We start from the raw sequence: 12,723 nt of genomic DNA, 5'->3' as shown, positions 1-12,723 counted from the left end.
AAGCAGGGTCAATTTTTTTTAGTAATCTAGATCATGGGTCTTAAACTCAAACCACTCTGAGGGCCACAGAAGAGTATTTTTGATGGCCCAAGGTCCTCACCACATTTGTTATCTGTCATGACACCTTGTGAAGCCAATCATTTTGCGGGCCACGGGATATTTTGTAGGATAATCTCCCCTTAATTGGCATGGTCTGTTCAATATCTTTTGTAATGTTCATAGAATAATGTTTTGGACTTTAACACATTTGTTGAGCCAGCTGTTGTCGGGCTGGCATTTCTCCAATGACTAAATAACCATAGAATGTTTTAATTTATTCACAAAATAAGGCATTAGAGTTTTAGTTTAATAAGCCATTAAAACATACTCGGGGACCCAGGGAAGGCACTTTTAATAGTATTCACCCACAGATGCAATTTTTCTATCACTTTCAGTTGGACAGTTCCCAGGGTATTATATATGTTTAACTTGAGAAGTCCTTTAGGTATGAATTAATGCTTGCATGCATGATCTTTGCAGGTTTTGGTTTTGACACCAACACGAGAACTTGCTAAACAGGTGGCTGAGGATTTTGAAGAAATCAATGAAACTTTAAACATCACCAGCGTCTATGGAGGAAGTCCTTATGGACCTCAAGGTTAGTTTTCCACAAGCTCTTTACCAATGACAGTCAACATTGCTTCATGAAAGTATCTATTGTTTTTTCGTAAAAACAAAACCCCAAACAAAATGCAGTACAAAAGTGAGCAACTGTAGCTTACAGACCTCAAAATTTTAGCCAAATTTTAACCAAGAGAATTATGACAAGAAGGCTTTTCCGTCATTGTTAAAAATAGAAAGCATTTCAGTGACTTCTCAAAAACCACAGAAATGTTTTTTTGGCCATATTTGAGTAAAAGTATTTTAGCATAATGACTATGTAAAGATCACACAGTTGAGAAATGTGCAGGATTTTGCTTGGCGGCAGAGAAATCTAGAAGTAACACACATAAAATTCACTGATTTTTTCAAAATGTGAAGTTATATTTGTCAAGCATGTCAAAAGTGGCAAGTATTATCGTGTTCAAATTTTCGTCGTTTTAAATCTGTAGGCCCATTAAATTCATGTTGGTAATGATTAACCACTGTAATTTTTTTTCTTCATTTTATTTCTACCTCAATCAAATCTATCATTTGTTTGATCGACAATGTTTGTCAAATAGAGTGTCAAACTTTTGTGTTAAAAATCCCCCATCTTAGTTGGATCAAACAATAAAACTAGAATGTATCCAATTCAACACACAAATTAGTGATATAATACACAATGTGAAGTGGTACACATGTTAAGTGAATGGAAACCATGTGGAATAATGTTTTTGAGGATCTCCTCAATATACTGTAATTTATCCTAAAATTAATGTTGCTCTATGAGGAAAAAATAAACAAAGTACACTGTTATAAAGAGATATTTATTCACAGTTAATCTCAGCTCGATTATAAATTGAGTATTCAACACTACAACCTGCCCCCCCCCCCCTTGCTATTACATTGATCTCTTTATTGGTTTTGGCTTCTTTATTATAGGTCCCTCGATAACACATGCCTCACTTATGGTGGGGTCGATGTTTTGGATCCCCCACGTGCACAAGTTATCAAGGGAGAGGTGTATTTTGTATTTCTACCCTTGTAAAGTAAATGTATAAAAGTAGCTTCATTTCTGAGAAACTGTTGTCTGCAGAGTCCTTGATACACAGAAGTACTGCACCCAAATAAAGACAATTTTTTATATTTCATACTCCATTGACCTGCATCAACCTTTTGTCGATACTTCATGCTTCATTTAGTTCACTTTCTTAGACACTGTTACTGCATAGTGATGTCAACTGATACATTTTTTACACATCATAAAAAGTATTGCACCATTTAGTAAAAGAACAGGTTAGCAAATTCAATTTGCTCGATATTTTTGTTGTATTACAATGCCAGACTTGCCGTGATTCTGTGTTCATTTTTTTGCAGTAACAGTTACTTAATTTGTCTTGAAGAAACCTCAGTGTTAATGCTTATCTGTTACAGAAAAAGCCATATATAATGGTCTTGATGTACTTGTGGGTACACCTGGGCGAATTTGGGACCACATGGAGAAAGGGACACTGGATTTGAGCAAGCTTAAACATGTTGTACTGGACGAAGTTGACACAATGCTAGACATGGGTTTTGCAGACATTGTGGACAAGATTATAAATGCTGCTTATCAAAGAGGTTTGTATTACTAATCATGTCCCCTGGCCATTAGTCCTGGACAGAGTGCAGGCTGCCTGTCAGGTTATTTTAAGTGTCTCTTTAACAGACTCTTTTTATGAGATAGGACATTATTTTGTTCACTTAACTAGTGCATTAAAAATAATATTTGGTCTGAAGTGAAAAATAGGGATAAATGTTTAAAATTTATGTCCATAATAAACACAGGGAGTTTTACCATACAGTGGGTTAGACATCTGGAGAATTCAGACATGGTAACCCAATGGGCAGGGTTCACACCAGAGAAGGCAGACAGCAAGGGGAGGGTGCACACTAGAGAGGGCTGGACACCAGATATAGAGTTCAAAGTATGGAAACCTTCTGAATCAGCTATGGACAACACTAGCTTTAATTTTGTGAGATGACATGTTGGGTGGGTGGATGAACATCAGTTTTATTTGTTCACGTTTTATGTGGCCACTGTAATGATGATGTACATCTGTCTGTTGTCAGTGATGTTTATGCAGAATAACTGGAGTTATCCATCATCTACAGCTACCAAACATTATTGTTGATTTGCGTTTGAACCCAAATGATTTTGGTGTCAGCAGTCAAGGTCATTCACTGAAAGAATAAAATGTTCACAGAAAACTGGAGTTGTTTACCATATGTATTTACCAAACTTTATGGTTGGCTTGAACGTTGGATTAGAACCCTGAGATTGAGGTTGTGGGTCGAGATCACTGTGAGAGGAAGAAGAAAATTTTGCACAATAACTTCTACACCATCTGAAGTTGCCAAACTTTGTGTAGATGGTTTGCATTTGTGGTAAGGAAGGAGCCTATTGATTTTAGAGAGTCTGAAGGTGACAAAAAAGTTGGTTTCTACAAAATAACATTTATTCTACATCCCAGACCAGGATCATACTTTTTATGGCTTTTACTTTTGTTGGGAAGTAACCTGATTGGGCGTATCAGAAGGTTAAAAGTTTACGGTCACTGACTGATGTCAAAAGGGCAAATGTCAGAGCCATTGTGGCTTTGAGAAAACTCCGTTTTGCAGAATAACTTTTGATTGAGAGTAAGTTCCTTGGATTTATGTATGACTTGCACCAAATTTAGTTTAAACGTTAGTAAAACAAATTTAGTTTGTTGTAAAGGAGAATGAGTAAATCAAAAACAATTTCATATGCTAATACATCTGCATGTGATCTTCAAATGTAAATGTGATTTCATGTTTAATAATAGAAATATATTTTTATTTTTAGATAAATGCATACAGTATTTTAGCAAGAAATTTTAATAATGAATAGAATATGTACAGTGATTGTGGTTATTTTTCTTTAAATTGTTCTTAAACTGGGCCTTAAAATCTGGTCTTTTAGTACAAACCCGTTATGAGAGACCACCTTTTGTTGACAGAAGGGGCAGTCTCTCATAGCAGGTTTTACTGTACTCTTGTTTAAATTGGTCACATTTTAATCCACTAATTGTTTAAAAATGGTTTTAAAATATTATGACCAAGGGATTCTTGGAATGTAGAGTTTAACTTTTTGTGTGAGAAAACCAGATTGTATCCATTTTCTAATGCGCCAGAAAGAAGACACTTGTTTCACTGGTACAATGATACAGCTTAGGATATCAGTGCCATTATCTCCTTTAGAGTGAATATGTTGTGAAAAGTAAAATCTCTGTTTAAGGTCATGCCAAGCAAAGTATGAGGAGCTGCACTCTTTTATGTTGACCCATCACTAATAGCTCCAGGTTAGGATGCCTTGAATCAAAATTTACCTGTTAAACGTTGGTCTATACTGAGAAGCTTTAGACGTATTCCGTTCTATTTTCAGAAGCAAACTTAGTCATAGAAGAGAAATTATAATCACTTCACTTAAACCCTCATGATTGGCAATGGCTGACTATGATCATACAGTGGACCCCGTCTTGAGGGGCATGTCCTTTTTAAGCCATTTTGCCTGATACCAGATTAGTATATTTTAACTATTTTGTTCCAATCAAGAAAGGACACCCAATTTATAAGGCTACACTGGCATAACAGAATAGGTGACCTCATAAGAGATGGAGGTCTATAAAACAGTAAATGCACAAAAGTTAAACGTATGTTGTGTTGCATTTAAATGTGATGAAAAGGACAATGTCCAGTAAGTAATTCATGAATCTTTGTTATGGCTGATGATTTATGGGAAATTTTTATATATATTGTGTTCTGTGATTCTTTATGTCACTTGAGCTTTGTTGTCTTACAAATCCTAATTCAGTCTCTGGCATTATGACACACATTAGAATGTTATGGGGGATGGGGAATGCCTATCTCTAATTAATCAAGCAAGTCAGCAAGGTTCAGTAATTTCCTTCGTTAATCTGTCTGTCTTGCCTCCCCTTAACAGCAGAGAGTAAGAAGCCCCAGACAATGTTGTATTCAGCCACAATGCCTCCCTGGGTCTACAAGACAGCAAAGAAATATTTGGGAGAAGATGTGAAGAAGATCAATCTGATCGGTGAACAGTCGGTGAAAACGTCCAAGACAGTAACGGTGTGTAATGTGTATTAGCATCTTAAAACAAAACAGGGTTTAATTTGTATTTATTATTAGTCTATGAAGTTGATATGAAGAAGAGTAAGTAAGTGCTCATTTAAGATTAAATTTGACAATGTTCTATTACTGGGCAGGTGGCAGTATTGAAGGTTGGTGCACAAAAAACATATACAGCCACAAGAATATGCATCTAAAATGTGAAATTAGTTGATTGAGTTACACCTCCTGCTTTTATAATTGCTTAAAAAACTGATGTTTAACGATATCCAGTTAAGCCTGCAATATAATTTTGGCTGGAATTATGATAGAAAATACGTTCATGTATGTTGTGGATATAAAAAAAATGTCAATAATTTGACATATAAAGTATGACCAAAGTACATTATATAGGTAAAAGCTATTTAATAGAATCCTTTTACTAGAGTCTCTTATATGGCCAAGATCTCATAGAGTCATGTTCGAATGGGTGGCTTGTTAGTTTAGGCAAAGAGTACAGATACATCCGCTTGTTCATAATGCACCGTTGATCTGGGTAAATATTATTCATATTGCAAGTTATGCAGTAGATTGTAAGAAAAGTGAGGGGGTGGGTTCACCTGGAAAGACCAACAAAACTTGGGGTTGACTTTGTTAACAAACTTTTCAGAACCACCCAATTCAAAGTGTTGCAATAATCTTGTCATTGCCACACAAGGTGAAGTTTTGCCAAATTTTTTTTTTCCTAGTACAACTCTTCATTCTGTAAAGAAATGAAAATTTTTACATTTGGTCTGTTCGCTTTCCACCACGGATGGAAGCCTAAAGTTGTCAATCTTTTGCACGTAGTTACAATTTTGACAAGTAATATGCTTTAATTGGTAACACATGAAAATACATGGTAATGGTATATCACAGTGTCCTAGAGGCTTTCTAAAAATATAGGAATAGAGTTGGACTCTTGCTGTTAATTTGCATGCATACCGAGTTATGTATGTCCAGTTTGCATTGTTTGTTTGTTTTTTTAAATCTTTTTATTTCATTATATGTTATTGATAATGTGACATTGCATGTTGGACTTGACCTTGTCCAAGATCGATTTCATTTTCTCTCTGACCTGAATTATTGATTTTGGTGTTGTAGTAAACATATTTATCTCAATCTGAGTCCTGCACTTTGGAAATTCTCCATGATTTGCCAGATCTACCTGTGGTTTACTGCACATTTTATATTAGAATTTTGGTATTAGACTTCTGATTGTAACTAACATTTTATCTTGTGAACATTTAGAACCTTCCAGTTTAAAATGTTCCATTCGGTAATAGTTTTTATTAGAAAATGCTAATTGTGACCTGAGGTCAGGTAGAGGACTATATAATCTTGTCACTCGAAAAATTATTCATTCATGCTTTAAGATTGGAATTTATTTCGTAAAATTATTTAATTCAAATGATTTTTCTCTGGAAATTCATAGTGTTCTTTAAAAAAAATAGTATTCTTGGACAGAGACATTCAGTGGGATTTATAGTGAATTCAGACCTGGAATTGCTGTCATTCAACAAAGGACTGTTGGCACATCATCAGTGTAAAGGTCAGCACCTTCAGCATTAAACTTAATGTTAAAATTTATCCAGACCTTTGATTATCAGGACTTGCGTTTGTAATTCTCGAATTATTTGTGATTTAATTTGCAATCTCATAAGTTCCAATTTTTACATTTTCACTTTGTATTCTAGGAAAATGAATTATTTGTTGAATTTTACAAAGCTCACTCTTTTCAATGACTTATTTTAAAACCAGTGAGTGGAAACATTGCACAGCACATTGTATTTATTTCCTCTATCCCTTCCACAGCATATGGCTTTACAGTGCAGTTACTATGACCGTGCCGCCACTATTGGGGATGTAATACAGGTGTATAGTGGGGCCCACGGAAGAGCCATGGTTTTCTGTGACACAAAACGGGAATGTGATGAGCTCGTAGCATGTTCACACATAAAGCAGGATGCTCACATACTTCATGGAGATGTTCCCCAGGCTAAGCGGGAAATTGTCATGAAGGTGAGATCCTTTTGGTTTCTACAGCATACTCATTTTCCCAGAGGGAACCTCTGCTAGCAATTTTAGTGTCCATGGGCTGTGATATTGTGTTGTTTAGAATGCCATAATTGATAGGCATATATTTGTTTCATTCATAATTACATGATTTTATTATACAATTTTCACATTTAGTTTGAATGTCTCTTCCATGTATGTATTACAGGATATGCATGAAAAAAAATGTCATGTCTAGCTACTTTCAAGGCAATTTGTAAGGCTTCTGACATGATATGGGATATTTTCAATGTGGGAGAAAGTGCTCTCAAGTCTTGAAATGTGAGGGAAATGCAACTAAGAAATGTGAGGGAAATGCAATTTCATCAGCTATCATCTTCCGTTCAGTTGTGATTAAAAGTGAGGCTTTTGAAACTTGACCCATTTTCTCAAGTGAAAAGTACACCGCTCTGGTGGCCTAGTGGTTAGAGCATCCACCTTGGATACCAAGGACTTACAAAAATGGTACTAGCAGCTGCCTCGCTTGGCGCTCAGCTTTACTAGGTTAATGTTAGGACTGATCGACCTGGTGTCAGGATAATGTGACTGGGTGGGACATCATGCTACATGTCTGCAACATGATGCCTCAGTGCTAGGCATCACTATAAACTGCTACACTGCAGACATCATAACGATATGACTGAAAAATAGTTAAAGCTACGTTCAAAAGCCAAATCACACATTCTAGTGAAAGGTTAACAGTGCCTCCACCACCATTATCATAAGCAACTGCTCTGCACACATGTACATGATAATTATGCAACAAAGGATGTTTAAAAATAGAAGTATTATGCATTTTGAGAACCATGACTGAACACTGTTCATAGCACTCTTTGAAGAAGAAAAAACAGGCAAGCTGTTCTAAGCATTTTTAAAAATCCTCTAAATATCCTTGAAAATAATTTCTTCAGGGCTCTTTGAATCCTTTAGAATCATCAAATTAGCTGATTGTATGTATATTAGTACCTCAACCGTGCAGCAAAAAAGTAGGTTGCTGTGACATTAATTTCACATTTTATTGGCTTATGTTAAATGTTTGCATTTTAACTCATAACGACATAATGCTATTTGCATCCTGTGTGAATGTGGTTACACCTTAAATTATGAAACATAGTGAGGGAATGTATCTTGATAAGTAATACACCTTTATTGCACAAAGAGGTCTCTGTCACCTATAGTTTATGCTTCATTGCTTCATTACAGGATACTCTTTGTTTAAATCTGGAAATGTAATCATTGGATACAACTAAAACAAAGTCATGGTGACTTCTATTCTTTACTAACATGGGATATGTATTTGTGTTTAGCTCCTAACCCCATATATATTTCCATGCTAAATTCATTCTATCCTACATAGAAGGCCCTTTCTGATCAGTGCAGATGGAAGTAGGAATAAGTATCTTAACTTAGTACTAATTTTCCGGTTTATTGACCATAATCTGTATATTATGATTGGGTGGATTAGTACAGGAATTTTATGAATGGACTGCATACTTTTTTGTGGAAGGCCACAGTTGTAGTGGCTAATCAAGGTAATTACTGATGCATTAACTATGCTTCTAATAGTGGTCATGCTGGCTGTCATTTAAACTATGACTTCTAATGGTGGATGATGATGATAGCTTCTAAAGCAGAATTAAAAACAGTAATTTAAAAAAGGAAAAAAGAAAAAATTAGTCTGGTTTACCTGGCCAGAAGATCAAAGGAACTTATAGGATGGCTTTTTGGCCACTGTCCTATCATGTGTCCATCAACCAGCAATTGCCTGGAGTTCACATTTTTGATCCAACTTCAAGCAAACCTGGAATATGTGTTGTTTTTTTTAGATGTGTTTGGTAATGAGCATAATCCGTTTTTACTAGTGAGGCCAACTTGCATCTGAATGGCTTAGCTTAATGTCCATCTGGACTGATAAGATTTTGATCAGACTTGTAATATGGGTCAAGATCTTGCATGGATTTTATGAGTGTGACATATATTGTCTGAGATAGTTGTCACTCTGGAGTCCATATTTCTTTTATCAAACTTGGAATATATGCTTATCTGATGTAGATATAGGTTGAGTTTACTAATGAGCAACATCCATGAATACTGTACTGCACCTAGGAGCTGAAAGACAGGGGACACTGTCCCTCATCCTCTATATTGAGGGTAGACACAACATTTTAAAGGGACAAAGGACAGTTGCAGTGCATGATGTACTAGTAATGCTAACAAATGCAATAATCATATTTGCTTTAACAGTTTCACTACTTTAATGTTTTTGCCTGCACTGTATGGTCGGATTTTCTTTGCAATAAACATTTTTCTGTTCATTTAAGTGATTCATGAAAACATAAACCTTGTTAAATATCTGGTGAACCTGAAATTAGATGTGCCATGAAATTTTCCATTCCAGATCTTGCTCTTATTTAACATTAGTGTTTGCTCATTACCACCAGCATTTATTATAATAAATGTTTTCCTAAAATGCTTTTCTTTTCAAATTAATAGGTCTATAATGAAATTACAGATTGTGTATTTGTTTAAATTTTGTCTCTTTTGTCAACAATTCAGCCTGAAAATAAATTGAAACTTTCTTTCTATGACTTTAACCTCAAATGAGCAGCTGACAAAGACTTTACATTACAACTTAGTCGACTACCACAAACCTTCAATGTTTTCATTGCGATATACATTGTTTTTAAATGGGTATTCATTCCCATCTTACAGTTATTATCACCTTTAGCAACTTTGGCCATTGCTAGTGCCAACATAGACATGGATGAACATCCACATAAGAAAACTTATTGGCATATTTTTTTATTTTCTTCTGATGAAAAGTGCACCCAGGGGACTGCACAGTATCAAGACCTGGGAGACATGAGACAACAAATTGTGGGAAATGCTTGCTCAGGGTGCAACACTGAGCATATTAATGATGTGATCTTACATCTGATTGGCTGAGCTTGTTATCCATCAAAGGATACATTTCTCATTCAAGTTTTGATCAAATACAAAATAAAAGCTTATGTCATCAAGATTTTGGATGGATTCAGTAATAATTTTTTTTATTATGTCTGCATATACTTGAGTTGATCTTGTATCTAATTGTGTTTGTTTCCACTCTGGGAGCCATATTTCTGATCTGATTTTGATCAGTTTTGAAATATTGTCTTGTATCTTCGAGATCTTGGATGAGATCCATGCGAGTTAATGATGCTGTATCTGCCTGGATGAAATTGTTTCCACTTTGGAAGCTATATTCGTTTTATTTCAGATTTTCATCAGACTTGGAATATATGCTTCATTCATTTCAGAAGTGTTTCAGTAATGGGCGAGATTGATGCATATTATCGTGCATTTAAATGACTGGGATTTATACCATGCTCGATAGCCTTATAGTTTTATCCTTAGCATTTGTTATCATGGATGAATTTGATTACAAGGAAAAAACTGTTAATTGTCTCTAAATCATTAGAATTTAGTTAAGTAGATAAAATAAACATAATATAAAGTTTGGGAGATTGTTTACATAGCACCTGTTCTTATGCTACCACATAAGCCTGCTAAGTGAAATATTAAAATGTCAAGTTGTTAAAGCCTGGTGAGTTGTACCAGAACCCACTTGGGCCTCAATTCATTATTGTACCTTTACTCTTTTGATAACTTGGAAAAGAGTTTTCTCTTTTTATGGTTTAAGGGCACATCAGCAAAACACAAAGTTCAGAAAATGTAAAGATAGAATTTTTTTGATCAAATCATAAGTTTTCGAACAAATGGGATGATAAAAGTAGCAGAAAAACTAAATTTAAAAAGAGCCAACATTTTGTAGTCATAATTTTTTTATGCATGTTAATTAATGTGTACTGTGGCTGTTGTAGAGAAATGAAAGCTTCTAATTGCTGATAAATCTATTAGCTATTCTGGTCCGTGTCACAGACCAGAAGAACTTACGGGATGATTTGTTGTCTGTCATCAGTCTGTCCTTTACCGCAAGTTTGTTATCACGACTCATCCAAAATTACTTGGATTATTACCATGAAACTTTATTCACATATTCATCCCAGGGTCTGGTTGGTCTAAATCAAAATGGTCCTTGCTTGCATATCTGGTATGGCTATCAGTGGGCATCTTCAAAATCTTGTTATTCCTAACCATCCTGAATGGATGGTCATATAAATATGGGGTTTTCACTTAAAGACTTGTTATGATGTCTGATTGTTCTAATTGAAAATGGTGCCAATATGTCACACTGTATACTGCCACAGCAGCCATCTTGAAATAGTATCACTACTTAGAATGGAAAATCATATTGACACAAAGGTTTTCACCAGAAGACTTCAAATCATACTGAGTTGGTCCTAATGAAAATGATGCTGATAAGACATCCATATGGTAGTCACAGTGTCCATCTGGAAAATTTTGTTATTGCTGCTCCTCCTGAAATGATCGTCTGCATGAGGTTTTCACTGAAAGACTTCTGATGTCTGGTTGTTCCTAAATGAAGGTGGTGCCAATTTGATGTCCAATATGGCTACATCTTGAAAATCTTATTATCACTACTCCTCCTGACCAAAAAGTAACCAGAAGACTTCTTGGTTCTAAATGAAAATGGGGTTGCTTGTACATGCAGTATGACTGCCACAATGGTCATCTTGAAAATAGTTATTGCTACTGTTTCTGAATGGATGGTCATATCAGCTTGTAGATTTCACTAAGCAACTTCTTATGGTGTCTAGTTGTTCATAAATGAAAATTGCCCCAGTCCAGCTAGCAATATAAACACCACAATGGTCATCTTCAAAATCATGTTATAGCTACTTCCAGATGGCTGGTCATATAGATATTATCCTTTCACCAAAAGACTTCGTATGATGTTTGATATAGCTAATATGTTATAATTCTTTGGTATTGTTACTCTTCCAAAATGGAAAATCATGTCAGCAAGGTGCTTTTACCAGAAGACTTCTTATGATGTCTTATTGGTCCCAAATTATGTTTTGTTTACCCTAATTGAACATTGTGCCAACCTGAAATCCAGTAAGCCCACTACAGGAACTACGTCCAAGATCTTGTTATTGCTGTAAAATATCAGAGATGGTTTCATTGCTCGGCAGTCAAAAGAAAGAAATTGTCTTAGCTTGCAATGCTGGAAACTTTTTTTTCTATTTTATAGGGAGTCAGGGGGTGTCCAGAAATTCAGTTATTGTCACAGCCATGTAAACTAACAAAAAAAGTGGAATACAGAGTATGCCTAAACTGGTGTTTCTCCCATTTTTTCTACAAATTTAGCTGTAGTTTTTCTAGCAAAGTACTGTCTTAGCTATTTTACATGCTATGTACATTTTTATTTCCATGTTTTTCAAAGAAGTGTGTGCATATTATGGTACATCTCTTGCATATGTATGTGTAATGCCCTTGCATTCTTTCAACATGATCAGAGCTAGATGTATGAAAATTGTCTTGAGGATAGTCCTTTCAGTGTCGATTGTTTTGGACATTTTGGTCGGGGAATAAGGGAGTTATTAATCTCGCATGTCTTGGTCATAACAGAAACTATTCAAATCAATACCTTATGACTATACATACACTTGGCATGGAAAGACCAATTTTATGGATGCAACCAGCATTAACCCTGGGGTCCAGAGTTGTGAGTTTCTGGGTCCAAGACAGAAAAGGATCAATATCCTCACCATGTACATACTTGACCTAAAAGAGCAGTGCACATTTACCTCAGTCTTTGTGCTTATGGAGACGTAAACGTTAGGTTGGCAGTCAAAATGAAGAGGCACTTCATGTTTCACAAACACAGAATTCTAGTTAACATTGAATAAAACAGATCTTTTCAGAACTGATATTTAAAAAAAAAAATTGTTCACCAAACAAAGATGAACTATT

General features: G+C 35.3%; 1 protein-coding gene across 2 annotated transcripts in view; it reads left to right on the top strand.

The window, feature by feature from the left end:
- Positions 1–12,723, top strand: part of LOC149803751 (nucleolar RNA helicase 2-like) — a 90,485-nt gene that overhangs the window by 23,053 nt on the left and 54,709 nt on the right. For both annotated transcript variants that reach the window (XM_089953520.1, XM_089953519.1), the window contains exons 6-9: positions 520–637; positions 2,056–2,241; positions 4,625–4,770; positions 6,604–6,810. In XM_089953520.1, coding sequence (XP_089809646.1) covers positions 520–637; positions 2,056–2,241; positions 4,625–4,770; positions 6,604–6,810 — 657 coding nt within the window. The remainder of the gene's footprint in view (positions 1–519; positions 638–2,055; positions 2,242–4,624; positions 4,771–6,603; positions 6,811–12,723) is intronic.

Source organism: Sinohyriopsis cumingii, chromosome 3 (genome assembly GCF_028554795.1).
Source record: "Sinohyriopsis cumingii isolate HCF-2022 chromosome 3, ASM2855479v2, whole genome shotgun sequence".
In the NCBI taxonomy this organism is placed as follows: Eukaryota; Metazoa; Mollusca; class Bivalvia; order Unionida; family Unionidae; genus Sinohyriopsis; species Sinohyriopsis cumingii.
Note: the sequence above shows the minus strand (reverse complement) of the source record. Positions and strands in the feature narration are given on the sequence as shown.